Source organism: Argopecten irradians, chromosome 9 (genome assembly GCF_041381155.1).
Source record: "Argopecten irradians isolate NY chromosome 9, Ai_NY, whole genome shotgun sequence".
NCBI lineage: Eukaryota > Metazoa > Mollusca > Bivalvia > Pectinida > Pectinidae > Argopecten > Argopecten irradians.
Genome location: NC_091142.1, coordinates 43,355,466 through 43,373,767, shown reverse-complemented (window position 1 = coordinate 43,373,767; position 18,302 = coordinate 43,355,466). Strand labels below are relative to the sequence as shown.

General features: G+C 36.9%; 1 protein-coding gene across 1 annotated transcript in view; it reads right to left on the bottom strand.

Annotated features, from left to right (window-relative positions):
* LOC138330788 (neurofibromin-like) overlaps positions 1 to 18,302 on the bottom strand; it is a 171,562-nt gene that overhangs the window by 67,207 nt on the left and 86,053 nt on the right. Inside the window, 10 exon segments of the mRNA XM_069278307.1 lie at positions 2,554 to 2,742; positions 3,467 to 3,559; positions 4,095 to 4,241; positions 4,505 to 4,679; positions 10,974 to 11,110; positions 11,465 to 11,557; positions 11,732 to 11,913; positions 16,098 to 16,181; positions 17,266 to 17,477; positions 17,835 to 18,013. Coding sequence (XP_069134408.1) covers positions 2,554 to 2,742; positions 3,467 to 3,559; positions 4,095 to 4,241; positions 4,505 to 4,679; positions 10,974 to 11,110; positions 11,465 to 11,557; positions 11,732 to 11,913; positions 16,098 to 16,181; positions 17,266 to 17,477; positions 17,835 to 18,013 — 1,491 coding nt within the window.

Here is an 18,302-nt window from a genome sequence, read left to right as displayed (position 1 = left end):
GCTTCCGGTTACGTCAAGAATCAAATTATATGGTCTAATTACACGATGATCAGTCGATTCCGGTCATTATATGACATAGTCATTTTCTAAAACAATACATGGCTTCGGCTTCTTCATCAGATAATATACGACATAAGTAAATAACAAGAGGCCCAGAGGGCCTGTATCGCTCACCTGGTTTTTTGTTAGTAATTATCACAAGACTTTGACAATTAGAAAAATAAGCAAAATTGACTCCCAAAGTTTAATTTTGAATCACAACCATACAATGATGCTATTGATACCATACAAATATGCTATCCAATACATAGGTTCAGAGACAAAGTAATTTATATGAAAATAGTAGCCTAATTGACCTTTTGACCTCGCATCTATTGCCGTCTAAGGCCCCGGGGGTCAGCCCTATCATTTGTACAATTTCAAATCCCAACCCTATAAGGATGTAACCATTGCATTATGAGCGTAATCCCATGTTAAGTTGCAGAGAAAAAGTCATATATATATGGAAATTGACCACTTTTGACCCCGCCCCTCAGGCCCCCGGGGGGTCAGCCCTATCATTTGCACAATTTTGAATCCCCACACTATAAGGATACTACCATTGTATTATGGGTGCTATACCGTGCTTAGTTTCAGAGAAGAAGTCGTTTATATGGAAATAGCCAAATTGGCCACTTTCGACCCCGCCCCTCAGGCCCCCTGGGGGTCAGCCCCATCATTTGCACAATTTTGAATCCCCACCCTATAAAGATGCTACCATTGCATTATGGGTGCTATACCATGCTTAGTTTCAGAGAAGAAGTCGTTTATATGGAAATAGCCAAATTGGCCCCTTTTGACCCCGCCCCTCAGGCCCCCCCGGGGTCAGCCCCATCATTTGTACAATTTTGAATCCCCACCCTATAAGGATGCTACCATTGCATTATGGGTGCTATCCCATGCTTGGTTTCAGAGAAGAAGTCGTTTATATGGAAATAGCCAAATTGACCCCTTTTGACCCCGCCCCTCAGGCCCCCGAGGGGTCAGCCCCATCATTTGTACAATTTTGAATCCCCACCCTATAAGGATGCTACCATTGCATTATGGGTGCTATCCCATGCTTGGTTTCAGAGAAGAAGTCGTTTATATGGAAATAGCCAAATTGACCCCTTTTGACCCCGCCCCTCAGGCCCCCCCGGGGGGTCAGCCCCATCATTTGTACAATTTTGAATCCCCACCCTATAACGATACTACCATTGCATTATGAGTGCTATCTCATGCTTAGTTTCAGAGAAGAAGTCGTTTATATGGAAATAGCCAAATTGACCCCTTTTGACCCCGCCCCTCAGGCCCCCGAGGGGTCAGCCCCATCATTTGTACAATTTTGAATCCCCACCCTATAAGGATGCTACCATTGCATTATGGATGCTATCCCATGCTTGGTTTCAGAGAAGAAGTCGTTTATATGGAAAATAGCCAAATTGACCCCTTTTGGCCCCGCCCCTCAGGCCCCTGGGGGGTCAGCCCCATCATTTGTACAATTTTCAGTTAGTAGCCCATAAGGATGCTACCAGTCAAATTTTGTTGAAATCCGACCAGCGGTTATGGAGAAGAAGTCGATTGTTGACGGACGGACGGACGGACGGACGGACGACGGACGACGGACGACGGACGACGGACGACGGACGGACGCCACGGTATGGCATAAGCTCACCTTGGTCCTTCGGACCAGGTGAGCTAGCTAAAAAAAACCCGTGTGATTTGAATACGAAACTATCTCTTTATTACTAGCTCTGCTTGTTTTCATACAGTAAACAAACCGCGTGCACGTGGTAGACTTTCGTTAAATATCTAAACAATAGACATGATTAAATAATTTCATCACTATCTCGGGTATAATTACCGTGTACCTGTAGCCTTCACATCTGTATACATGCCCCAGGACATGGCATGCGACAACTATGGTACAGGTACGTGTGTATTTCACGGTCAGTTGGTCAGACCTCATTTCAATCTATCGGTGTCGCTCAGGTAAGGCCGGTTTTCAGAAGTGTATTTTAGTTACATTTGACTATTCCGATCTCAAAATCGGTCCGGTATTCGGAATTGGGAGGGATCGGTTTTGGGAAGTTTTATATACTATTAATAAAGAGGAATTCATTCCGTACATGACATCCATGTTCGGTTTCTAGAGGTGATCGGTTTTGAGAAGGTTCGGTTTTAACGTCAGTAGTACATGATATATCAGCAGATCACCATTAATCTCTCCCACCCTACACAACATACAAATGGTTTGTTGTAGAATGGTTTTAACGTCAGTAGTACATGATATATCAGCAGATCACCATTAATCTCTCCCACCCTACACAACACCATAGTTCCTTTAACATATTATATTTAACATTGAAACAAGATAAACTTTCTCAGTTTGTCTGGATATTAGACAAAACATTATTCAACATTAACTACATGAACTTACGATATACTAATATTGCCTTACTACATAAAAATTATTTAAAATCAAAGCTAGACTTGTTATTATCACACTATTCAACATTAACTACATGAACTTACTTGTATCGTCTTGCTATATAATAAAACACTGGATTGCCTGCTTTGCTGGTTCCAGCTTGGTAAAATATGTGAAGGTTTTTAAGTGACTTGAATTCATCTTTTTCATGCATGTTGTGCTTTGACATAATTTCTTCAAACTTTGTACTCGTCATATCCATACTGCTCCACCTAGTGGCAAATATTCCAACACTGCAAAAACAATTTTTTTAAATATGTGAATGACTCTAATTGACAATACTGTAAAGAAGTTCTAAACCATTTAAAATGGTGATCATTGATAGGGGATCATTTTTGTTTTTTGAATTTGGTGGACACTTTCCATAAATTGTATACTTTCAAGATTCTGTCTCAGAAGTAGTTATTAATTTCACACACGAACGAGAAAATGCCAGTCAACTTATTGTTTTGTATTAATTCATTCAATCTTAACATTCTAAAGTTACTGTAATTATGTGGACTTACTTCAAATTAATTTTATGAATTTTTCAAAATTTGACTCAACATTTTTTTACATTGCAATGTAGACCGAAAGTGTAATAAGCCACCATTTTGTTTATGATAATAACATTGGTTTGACTTATCTTGTTCCCCTGCCATAAATACAAATAAACATCGTCAGAATTTGTAATTACCCACGATGTTTGTTTTGAACTTAAAATACTTTATGTCTTCAGTTGACAACGGGAAAGAGGAAGGATAAAATCCTGTTGACTATAATCGACAGCGGTATGGAAAGAGCTAATAGTGGTTATCTCGCACTTTCAAACCTAGACATACTATCAACCATTTTACTTTGTACCATGAGCAATTTTAAAACTTTATTGGGTTTCTATGGAAATCTCTGAACAATGATGTTAGTCTAATAGACAGACAGACAAGCTGATTACTATGGAGATCCAGAAATAAATCTTACTGAGAATCAAGGGGTCTGTGTTCCGGAGGTCCCAAATAGGCCAACAACGTGGCCATCTTATCAAATGGCCGTCTACCAACTGCTTTGTGGTCTCTGTGAAAAGAGTTAAAGGAACATCATGAAATGATTACTATTTCCACATAACTGGCCCCTTCAGCTATGTCATACGGCCATGTTATAAAGATTGTAATAGACATATGTATAACACTATTGTGACGTGGCGATCATGATATGATGAATGACATCGTATGACACAAACATCAAATCAGAGGTCAGCTAGAAAGTCTTATATAGAAACTAAATCAAAAGTTTTATCTGTGCGTACATAAATACTAGTTAATAAGTGATAAATAGAATATTACACTCGTGGCTACGTAATATGAAATTTATTGAACTTGTTAAATAATTTGATATGTCTCTCGTCTACTAGGCTTTTGGCATATCAAATTATTGAACTCGTTTAATAAATGTCCTATTACATAGCCACTCATGTAAGATCCTCTACATCCATATATATACCCAACATCAACGTCGTCATCACCAGAGTAAAAATCGAATTTAAAATGTTATCAGTGAATGCTTTTGTTTTCAGTCACTTGACATTAACCAGTGTGACAATAAGTCTGACCTGCTACTGGAGAGGTAGTCTCCAATTTTCTCCTGATTGTTCCACAACAGACGATGTAGGGCTAACACATTAGCATCATTAATAAAGGAGAGACTGTGATTGCCCTGATCCGGGATATCACAGTCTGACGCTATCTCAGTGAAAAACCTGCAAAGTACCAGATTCTCAATTAAATACAATTCAATCTACATATCATCAATTTAAAAATACAATTTAATCTACATTTTATCAATTCAAATGAAAGTCAACATACTAGAAATCATGTAGTATGAAATTTATTAAAAGTGTTTAATAATTTGATAGGCCACAAACCATTATTATGGCCTGGCTAAATGGGCCATTTATGTAATAATTAACATAACTGTATATATTATATAGGTTTCAAACCTATATTAGAAAAGCCTACAAACCTTCTGCCAGCCTCAAAGTTTGTTTTAAGAAAGTCGTTGAAGGTCCGCATGTGGTTCTCTTTGGTGAAAAGCAGGTGGTTGGCAATGTTCTGCATAATCTTACACATAAGAGTAAGACCGCGTTTAATCTTGGGGGTTGGTTCTTCATCAATTATCCCAGACTCATATGGAGATACTGAAACACAGACTAGATACTCAAACACAGACATGATACTCAAACACAGACTTGATATACAAACACAGACATGATACTCAAACACAGACATGATACTCAAACACAGACTTGATACTCAAACACAGACATGATACTCAAACACAGACTTGATACTCAAACACAGACATGATACTGAAACACAGACTTGATACTCAAACACAGACTTGATACTCAAACACAGACTTGATACTGAAACACAGACATGATACTCAAACACAGACATGATACTCAAACACAGACTTGATACTCAAACACAGACATGATACTCAAACACAGACTTGATACTCAAACACAGACATGATACTCAAACACAGACATGATACTCAAACACAGACATGATACTCAAACACAGACTTGATACTCAAACACAGACATGATACTCAAACACAGACTTGATACTCAAACACAGACTTGATACTCAAACACAGACATGATACTCAAACACAGACATGATACTGAAACACAGACTTGATACTCAAACACAGACATGATACTGAAACACAGACTTGATACTCAAACACAGACTTGATACTCAAACACAGACATGATACTCAAACACAGACTTGATACTCAAACACAGACATGATACTCAAACACAGACATGATACTCAAACACAGACATGATACTCAAACACAGACATGATACTCAAACACACAGACTTGATACTCAAACACAGACATGATACTGAAACACAGACATGATACTCAAACACAGACTTGATACTCAAACACAGACATGATACTCAAACACAGACATGATACTGAAACACAGACATGATACTCAAACACAGACATGATACTGAAACACAGACATGATACTCAAACACAGACATGATACTGAAACACAGACTTGATACTGAAACACAGACATGATACTCAAAACAGACTTGATACTCAAACACAGACATGATACTGAAACACAGACTTGATACTCAAACACAGACATGATACTCAAACACAGACATGATACTCAAACACAGACATGATACTCAAACACAGACATGATACTCAAACACAGACTTGATACTGAAACACAGACATGATACTCAAACACAGACTTGATACTCAAACACAGACATGATACTCAAACACAGACTTGATACTGAAACACAGACTTGATACTCAAACACAGACTTGATACTCAAACACAGACTTGATACTCAAACACAGACTTGATACTGAAACTAGACTTGATACTCAAACACAGACTTGATACTCAAACACAGACTTGATACTAAACACAGACTTGATACTCAAACACAGACTTGATACTCAAACACAGACTTGATACTCAAACACAGACATGATACTCAAACACAGACATGATACTCAAACACAGACTTGATACTCAAACACAGACTTGATACTGAAAAACAGACATGATACTCAAACACAGACATGATACTCAAACACAGACATGATACTCAAACACAGACATGATACTGAAACTAGACTTGATACTCAAACACAGACTTGATACTGAAACTATGACTTGATACTCAAACACAGACATGATACTGAAACACAGACATGATACACAAACACAGACTTGATACTCAAACACAGACATGATACTCAAACACAGACATGATACTCAAACACAGACTTGATACTCAAACACAGACTTGATACTCAAACACAGACTTGATACTCAAACACAGACATGATACTCAAACACAGACATGATACTCAAACACAGACATGATACTCAAACACAGACATGATACTCAAACACAGACATGATACTCAAACACAGACTTGATACTCAAACACAGACTTGATACTCAAACACAGACATGATACTCAAACACAGACATGATACTCAAACACAGACATGATACTCAAACACAGACATGATACTCAAACACAGACTTGATACTCAAACACAGACATGATACTCAAACACAGACTTGATACTCAAACACAGACATGATACTCAAACACAGACTTGATACTCAAACACAGACATGATACTCAAACACAGACATGATACTCAAACACAGACTTGATACTCAAACACAGACATGATACTCAAACACAGACATGATACTCAAACACAGACTTGATACTGAAACTATGACTTGATACTCAAACACAGACATGATACTGAAACTATGACTTGATACTGAACAGCATGATACACAGACATGATACTCAAACACAGACATGATAACAGACATGATACTCAAACACAGACATGATACTCAAACACAGACATGATACTCAAACACAGACTTGATTCTCAAACACAGACTTGATACTGAAACTATGACTTGATACTCAAACACAGACATGATACTCAAACACAGACATGATACTCAAACACAGACATGATACTCAAACACAGACTTGATACTGAAACACAGACTTGATACTGAAACACAGACTTGATACTCAAACACAGACATGATACTCAAACACAGACATGATACTCAAACACAGACATGATACTCAAACACAGACATGATACTCAAACACAGACATGATACTGAAACACAGACTTGATACTCAAACACAGACATGATACTCAAACACAGACATGATACTCAAACACAGACATGATACTCAAACACAGACATGATACTCAAACACATACTGAAACATGACTTGATACTCAAACACAGACATGATCTCAAACACAGACATGATACTGAAACTATGACTTGATACTCAAACACAGACTTGATACTCAAACACAGACATGATACTCAAACACAGACATGATACTCAAACACAGACTTGATACTCAAACACAGACTTGATACTGAAACACAGACTTGATACTCAAACACAGACATGATACTCAAACACAGACATGATACTCAAACACAGACATGATACTCAAACACAGACTTGATACTCAAACACAGACATGATACTCAAACACAGACTTGATACTCAAACTATGACTTTATACTCAAACACAGACATGATACTCAAACACAGACATGATACTCAAACACAGACTTGATACTCAAACACAGACTTGATACTCAAACACAGACATACTCAAACACAGACATGATACTCAAACACAGACATGATACTCAAACACAGACTTGATACTGAAACACAGACTTGATACTGAAACACAGACATGATACTCAAACACAGACATGATACTCAAACACAGACATGATACTCAAACACAGACTTGATACTCAAACACAGACTTGATACTGAAACACAGACATGATACTCAAACACAGACTTGATACTCAAACACAGACTTGATACTCAAACACAGACTTGATACTCAAACACAGACTTGATACTCAAACACAGACTTGATACTCAAACACAGACTTGATACTCAAACACAGACATGATACTCAAACACAGACATGATACTCAAACACAGACTTGATACTCAAACACAGACATGATACTCAAACACAGACTTGATACTCAAACACAGACATGATACTCAAACACAGACTTGATACTCAAACACAGACATGATACTCAAACACAGACTTGATACTCAAACACAGACATGATACTCAAACACAGACATGATACTCAAACACAGACTTGATACTCAAACACAGACTTGATACTCAAACACAGACATGATACTCAAACACAGACTTGATACTCAAACACAGACATGATACTCAAACACAGACTTGATACTCAAACACAGACTTGATACTGAAACTATGACTTGATACTCAAACACAGACTTGATACTCAAACACAGACTTGATACTGAAACTATGACTTGATACTCAAACACAGACTTGATACTCAAACACAGACATGATACTCAAACACAGACATGATACTCAAACACAGACTTGATACTCAAACACAGACATGATACTGAAACTATGACTTGATACTCAAACACAGACATGATACTGAAACACAGACATGATACTCAAACACAGACATGATACTCAAACACAGACATGATACTCAAACACAGACATGATACTGAAACACAGACTTGATACTCAAACACAGACATGATACTCAAACACAGACATGATACTCAAACACAGACTTGATACTGAAACACAGACTTGATACTCAAACACAGACATGATACTCAAACACAGACATGATACTCAAACACAGACTTGATACTCAAACACAGACTTGATACTCAAACACAGACATGATACTGAAACACAGACATGATACTGAAACACAGACATGATACTCAAACACAGACATGATACTCAAACACAGACTTGATACTCAAACACAGACTTGATACTGAAACACAGACATGATACTCAAACACAGACTTGATACTCAAACACAGACTTGATACTCAAACACAGACTTGATACTCAAACACAGACTTGATACTCAAACACAGACTTGATACTCAAACACAGACATGATACTCAAACACAGACTTGATACTCAAACACAGACATGATACTCAAACACAGACATGATACTCAAACACAGACATGATACTCAAACACAGACATAAACACAGACATGATACTCAAACACAGACATGATACTCAAACACAGACTTGATACTCAAACACAGACATGATACTGAAACACAGACATGATACTCAAACACAGACTTGATACTCAAACACAGACATGATACTGAAACACAGACTTGATACTCAAACACAGACATGATACTCAAACACAGACTTGATACTCAAACACAGACATGATACTCAAACACAGACTTGATACTCAAACACAGACTTGATACTCAAAACACAGACTTGATACTCAAACACAGACATGATACTCAAACACAGACTTGATACTGAAACACAGACATGATACTCAAACACAGACATGATACTGAAACACAGACATGATACTCAAACACAGACATGATACTCAAACACAGACATGATACTCAAACACAGACTTGATACTCAAACACAGACTTGATACTGAAACTATGATTTGATACTCAAACACAGACTTGATACTCAAACACAGACATGATACACAGACATGATACTGAAACACAGACATGATACTCAAACACAGACATGATACTCAAACACAGACTTGATACTGAAACACAGACATGATACTCAAACACAGACTTGATACTCAAACACAGACATGATACTCAAACACAGACATGATACTGAAACACAGACATGATACTCAAACACAGACTTGATACTGAAACACAGACATGATACTCAAACACAGACATGATACTCAAACACAGACTTGATACTGAAACACAGACATGATACTGAAACACAGACATGATACTCAAACACAGACATGATACTCAAACACAGACTTGATACTCAAACACAGACATGATACTCAAACACAGACTTGATACTCAAACACAGACATGATACTCAAACACAGACTTGATACTCAAACACAGACATGATACTCAAACACAGACATGATACTCAAACACAGACATGATACTCAAACACAGACTTGATACTCAAACACAGACTTGATACTCAAACACAGACTTGATACTCAAACACAGACCTTGATACTCAAACACAGACATGATACTCAAACACAGACATGATACTGAAACACAGACATGATACTCAAACACAGACTTGATACTCAAACACAGACTTGATACTCAAACACAGACTTGATACTCAAACACAGACATGATACTCAAACACAGACTTGATACTCAAACACAGACTTGATACTCAAACACAGACTTGATACTCAAACACAGACATGATACTGAAACACAGACATGATACTCAAACACAGACATGATACTCAAACACAGACATGATACTGAAACACAGACTTGATACTGAAACACAGACATGATACTCAAACACAGACTTGATACTCAAACACAGACTTGATACTCAAACACAGACATGATACTCAAACACAGACTTGATACTCAAACACAGACATGATACTCAAACACAGACTTGATACTCAAACACAGACATGATACTCAAACACAGACATGATACTCAAACACAGACTTGATACTCAAACACAGACATGATACTCAAACACAGACATGATACTCAAACACAGACTTGATACTCAAACACAGACTTGATACTCAAACACAGACTTGATACTCAAACAGAGACTTGATACACAAACATAAACTTGATACTCAAAGAGAGACTTGATACAAAAGTTGAATATCCATTATGCCCAGCATATGAGTATTGATCTCTAATATTACATCATTTGTAAAAACTTATTTTCTGGATGTGTGTTTTGTGCAGTGTTTGGTATTTGAGGACACACAACTTAATGACATCATAATGCATGGCCAGCAAATTAATTTACCTATAGCAGGGTTGATGAAGCGTAAAAAGATCACAGTTCCAATGACTGTCCAAACAGCGTCTGCACTGTTTTGCTGGAAACGCTGTGTGACGACTTGGTGTAGGCAGTGACACATACTCCGCAACTTGGTTGGAAACCTAAATGGAAAGCAGAGCCAATCGTTATACAGGTCAAAGGTTATATAAGTACTGATAACCAATCATTATACAGGTAAGAGGTTATACGAGTACTGATTACTGATAGCCAATCATTATACAGGTCAGAGGTAATATAAGTACTGATAGCCAATCATTATATGGGTCAGAGGTTATATTAGTACTGATAACCAATCGTTATACAGGTCAGAGGCTATATAAGTACCGAGAGCCAATCGTTATACAGGTCAGAGGTTATATAAGTACTGATAGCCAATCGTTATACAGGTCAGCTAGAAAGGCTATATAAGTACTGATAGCCAATAATTATACAGGTCAGAGGTTATAGAAACATACTGCTGTGCTGATCCCACGACTACGTTGAAGACTTTCTGGGTGATAATCATTAAGTACTTCTTGTTGTCTTCAATGCTTTCCCCACTCTCCAGTCTGCAGCATAAATATACATCATACACTTTATTCAGCAGAATTCCACTACAGATGTCATTGATATATCATCTTATACCATGCATGGATTTTAAATATCATACATGATTTTATTACAATGGAACCAATCTTAAAATTTCCATGTCGAAATAATAAGTTACAATTATACTTTAATACCTTGCTGAATCAATTTCATAGGAGACTTTTTGTTGTCTCTCCAGTTGGAACATTTCCATGATGAGTGGGTTGAGAAGTTCCCGAAGATAATTCTGTCCATAGAATCTGAAGCAGTATGCCATGATCTTGCTAGCCAGACTGTTACCACGGAAAAGAGTCTGCATACAGTCTGCAATCTCTACCTGTGTACAGAGTTCACTCAGTCACAACTGTGCTATTTTGTATCAGCATTTAAAAATTTAACCACTTAAATTCAAATTCTCACTAAAATTGCACACTATATAGACTTTGACAGTATTTAAACAGTATTGTATCAGATTTTCTAAAAGCATACCTATGGAGAAGGTAATGTCTGACTAATCATTAAAAATATAAGATCAATAAAAATGGCTGATTGTTTTAAAACCTGAAACAAAACTGTGACAATTTCTCTAATGCGTGATTAATAGAATACCATACCCAGTAAACACGTGTCATTTTAAAACAATTTGTTGTCTATTTTTTAGGAAAACCTCTTGAAACCAATGGTTGATATACAGACAATGACAATACTGATAGTGTGTAGTGTGGAGATAACTCCAACTTAAGTCTTCTGAGCATGCTGGCATGGATCAAATAATAAAAGCAAATCAATTCACATATACAGCTTTCATTGCTGGAAACCTGTTCTCTAACATTCATATCACATCAACTAAAGGGCATGATTCTACACAAACATATATGTTGATAATGATTGTAAAATTTAACAAAAAAACAAAAATGAAAAATAATATGGCAAAAATAAAAATAAATAAAACAACCAAAAACAAAGGATTGAATACACCTGTTTACATACCGGTACATGTGATATGTCCTGTTCACATATGAGAGAGATTTGTCCCTGAAATAAGGGAGATAACACACGCGGTAATCATTCCACACAGCTACTTACAATATCAATTTTGTACGGTTATATGGACACAACAACTTTCTAAAAATGAGGAAAATAAATAAGGTTTTCAGACGTTTTTAACAATATCTTTTGGTGTGAGTGACCTGAAATGATATCAGTTGATCATCAATATGGATCCTAGTACAAGATTTATCTCTCCTGACCTACAGGCTTCTCTGTTAGATGTATCGCACTACACCTACTGTCTTATAGGCCTTGTATGGTTCTATGTGAGGGAATATCACATGTATGTATGAGTAGGAACAATGATGAGAAAGAGAAATAAAATGAGACCATAAAAGTCAATTTGTATAAACAAACCTTTGTTTTGATTTCAATCATTGCAGCATCCTTATCCTACACCTAAACTGATATAAACAATTCTAGACCATGCAGATATAGCCTCTTTAATCCTTACCTACAGACCAGATATGGCCTCTTTAATCCTAAACCTACAGACCAGATATGGCCTCTTTAATCCTTACCTACAGATTAGATATGGCCCCTTTATATCTTACACCTACAGACCAGATATGGCCCCTTTATATCCTACACCTACTACAGACCAGATATGGCCCCTTTATATCCTACACCTACAGACCAGATATGGCCCCTTTATATCCTACACCTACAGACCAGATATGGCCCCTTTATATCCTACACCTACAGACCAGATATGGCCCCTTTATATCCTACACCTACAGACCAGATATGGCCTACACCTACAGACCAGATATGGCCCCTTTATATCCTACACCTACAGACCAGATATGGCCCCTTTATATCCACTACACCTACAGACCAGATATGGCCCCTCTTTATATCCTACACCTACAGACCAGATATGGCCTCTTTATATCCTACACCTACAGACCTACCCCTTTATATCCTACACTACAGACCAGATATGGCCCCTTTATATCCTACACCTACAGACCAGATATGGCCCCTTTATATCCTACACCTACAGACCAGATATGGCCCCTTTATCTCCTACACCTACAGACCAGATATGGCCCCTTTATATCCTACATCTAGACCAGATATGGCCCCTTTATATCCTACACCTACAGACCAGATCTGACCCCTTTATATTCTACACCTACAGACCAGATATGGCCCCTTTATCTCCTACACCTACAGACCAGATATGGCCCCTTTATATCCTACACTACACCTACAGACACAGACCAGATATGGCCCCTTTATATCCTACACCTACAGACCAGATCCCCTACTCCTACACCTACAGACCAGATATGGCCCTTTATATATCCTATTTCTACAGACCAGATATATCTCCCCTTTTTATATCCTACATCTACAGACCAGATATAGCCCTTTTATCTCCTACACCTACAGACCAGATATGGCCCCTTTATATCCTACACTACAGACCATGATATGGCCTCTTTATATCCTACATCTCCTACATCTACAGACCTGATATTATCCCTTTTATCTCACACATACAGACCAGATATAGCCCCTTTTATCCTACACCTACAGACCAGATATGGCCCCTTTATCTCCTACACCTACAGACCAGATATGGTCTCTTTATATCCTATTTCTACAGAACTGATATGGCCCCTTTATATCCTACATCTACAGACTGATATTACCGCTTTTATCTTACACTTACAGACCAGATATGGCCCCTTTCATCCTACACTACAGAACTGGTACTGCCACTTTTATCTTACAGACATATGGCCCCTTTATATCCTACACCTACAGACCAGATATGGCCCCTTTATCCCTTCATATACAGACTCCCTTTCATCTTACACCTAAAGACCAGACATGGCCCCTTTATATCCTACACTAGACAACCTAGACCAGATATGGCCCTTGATATCAAGCATTTAAACATCACCTTATTTACTGAAGTAGTCTCTCCTTATATCTAACATGTAAGCATCATCTGGCACACTGGAGTAGACTTCACTTATATCTACCATGTAAACATCATCTGGTATACCAGAGTAGTCTCCCCTTATATCTACTATATGTAAGCATCATCTGGCACACTGGAGTAGACTTCACTTATATCTACTATGTAAACATCATCATGGTATACCAGAGTAGTCTCCCCTTATATCTACTATGTAAGCATCATCTGGCACACTGGAGTAGACTTCACTTATATCTACCATGTAAACATCATCTGGTATACCAGAGTAGTCTCCCCTTATATCTACTATATGTAAGCATCATCTGGCACACTGGAGTAGACTTCACTTATATCTACTATGTAAACATCATCTGGTATACCAGAGTAGTCTCCCCTTATATCTACTATGTAAGCATCATCTGGCACACTGGAGTAGACTTCACTTATATCTACTATGTAAACATCATCTGGTATACCAGAGTAGTCTCCCCTTATATCTACTATGTAAGCATCATCTGGCACACTGGAGTAGACTTCACTTATATCTACCATGTAAACATCATCTGGTATACCAGAGTAGTCTCCCCTTATATCTACTATATGTAAGCATCATCTGGCACACTGGAGTAGACTTCACTTATATCTACTATGTAAACATCATCTGGTATACCAGAGTAGTCTCCCCTTATATCTACTATGTAAGCATCATCTGGCACACTGGAGTAGACTTCACTTATATCTACCATGTAAACATCATCCAGTATACCAGAGTAGTCTCCCTTATTTAATACACTAGAGTAGTCTTCACTTGTCTTGGTATTTCCGTACAAGAAATATTTTTGAAATCAAAAAAATAGAATCAAAATGCTGACACTTGCAAATAGAGAAATTAAAAACAAATTTATAGTGCATCATTTAGATTGACTTTAAGCTTTTCACAAAAAATCATGATTTTTGAATTTCAAAAATATTACCTAAATCATCAATAAAATATCACAACAAAGTAATATATAATTATATCCCTGATTCTCTTCCTGTTATTTGACTGATGAAGAAAATGCTGTTTTCTCACATGCATTTCCTATACAGCAAATGGTTAAAAAGCCAAAAGGTGTCAAATGATAATTTTTGTTTGTCCTGAATGTCAGATATTTTTTATATAACTCAGCTAAACAATAACTACCAAGCATAGACTTCAAACAGTAAAATTATGAACAGGTTAGTGTCAACACAGAGGCATAAATATCACAAACATTTCTATTTCAAACCATGATAAACTTGAAATACATGTATCTTATAATATAAATATCCTATACCATTGATACTTCACTTCATTTTCACAAATAGTATCTTAAAACCATCATATCTAACACAGAGTCTTTGGGAAACAAGTAGTAAAATTGCCATGACTGATATGAAATGGATCTCTTTGAGATGTTCTGAGGTAAACTCAAACAAAAGTGATACAGTGTATGTGTCTGAGAATGTGCAAAGAACCGTAGCATGCTGGAGTAAATACAGGTAAAACAGTTACATACTTCCTTAGAGAACATGTTCCACAGTAACTGGTACAGCAGATGTTTGGCATCGAACAGGTTCACAAACACACGAGCCAGTTCATCCTAAAATAATAAACAACCAATCAAACAGGTTCACAAATACATGTGCCAGCTCACCCTGAAATATCAAACAATAAATTATAAGGTTCACAAACACATGAGGCAACTCGTCCTGAAATATCAAACAGCAAATTATAAGGTTCATACATAAACTGATTAATAATCTTACATGAACTTTGGCCTTTACTCACTTTCATATCTATCTTATTTTATGCTGCCCTCTGACCCTATAACTTTTGACCTCTATTTATAAGAACTATTAATTTCAACAAGCTTACAGCAAGTGTTGCAAGCAACACACGTCCCCTGCCATCAATTATATTTTCTAATCTCTGGCAAGTTATTATTGCTTAGTTATGCTTTAACTGTATGAAGTTTAAATAAATTCTGTTGATGTACTGTTCTCAAGATTTTGTCAGGAAACTAAAATCTGTGAACCAATCTATTTTTAGTAACAGTGACCTTTTTAGTTGACCTTTTGACCCCGAATTCAATCCCAAGCTCTATTTTCTCATATGCTATCGTTGTAAGCATTTGAAAAAATTCTGTTGATGTGTTAAGTTATCACATCTGGAAACTTGTGAAACAATCTATTGTTAGTAACAGAGACCTTTGTAGTTGACCTTTTGACCCAAAATTCAATCCCAAGCTCTATTTCCTCATATGCTATCATGGTATCTTTTGACCCCAAATTCAATCCCAAGCTCTATTTCCTCATATGCTATCATGGTATGACTTTTGAACAAATGCTGTTGATGTGTTCTCAAGTAATCATCCAGAAACTAAAGGGAGGGGTATCACGTTGGGCCGTTTTAATAAGGTCAATTTGGTTAATTAATTAGGACTTAAACAATGAAACTGTTAATTTTCACCCTTTGACCTCTGAAATTACCATGACAATTGACAATTGACAATTTATTTTGTCTACATGGTTAGAATGACTTCCTTGTCCCATATTACATAAATACATACATTCACACGCACACCATTAGAAACAACCTACGGTTTCACTGGCAGGACTAATTACTGCCCCGACTGAGATCCTTTTGAACTTTGACCTTTACCCTTTTGGTTGATTCACACATACCATTTGTTGTGTTGGTACCACCGTAGCCAGAGCCATAGCAATTGGCAGTTCCCCTTTGTCCCCTATCATAGTCACTAGTTCTACCAGTCGCTCAAATCTGTCAGCAAGAGCAGTCTCAGCAAGGGTCTCAAACTCTGTACCTTGTTGTAGGATCTTTGTTAGCACTTCCATAAAGGCTGCTCTTGTTTGTGGGTCCTTATGGTAACCAAGAGCTGGCAATAGGATCAATCAATATTAACAAGTCTTCAATATAAACATTTCAAAACAAACTTTCATTAACTTTCCCCCAACATTACCACACTCAGACCTTTATCCATATATTTCTTCCTATAACCAGTATCAGCATTCTTTAGATGCGACTTGATTTATTATTCATTTGAAGCAATTCCCTCTGTCAAAAGTTTTGGTTGCTACTGAAATTGTTGGTGTTAAAAAGGTTGGACATGGCCTGTACTGTATCTTTATAGCAAAGATAAGATACCTATGGAATGCATTAAGACAATATATGTATTATCGTTGTGAAGATTGGACATGGCCTGTACTGCATCTTTAGAATAAAAATAAGTTACCTATGGAATGCATTAAGCCACTATCTATGTTAGCGTTGAGAAGGTTGGACATTGCCTGTACTGTACAGTTCCTGAGAGCACTCAGGTTGGAGGTGCTTCTCTTCCTGTTTGGATCCATCGCTGTGTCTTGTTCTTCCTCCGAACAATCATTAAGAAGGTTCATAAACAAGGTCAAATACCTAAAAACAAATCATCTAAAATTTACTTTTTATAAAAACAAAATCATTTAAAATTTACTTTTATAAAAAAAAATCATCTAAAATTTAAATTTTATAAAAAGAAATCATCCAAAATTTACATTTTATAAAAAATATTTTGTTTCTTCAGTTACAAATTAAAGTTTCTTACTTTACACAATTACAATCATTGAAAAGTTTGGGCTTCTTATTCTACTTCAAGATGAAAATATCAAAAATATCTAACTGTATCCCAGAAAAGAGTACTAGAGTACTAAGTACCAGTATGACC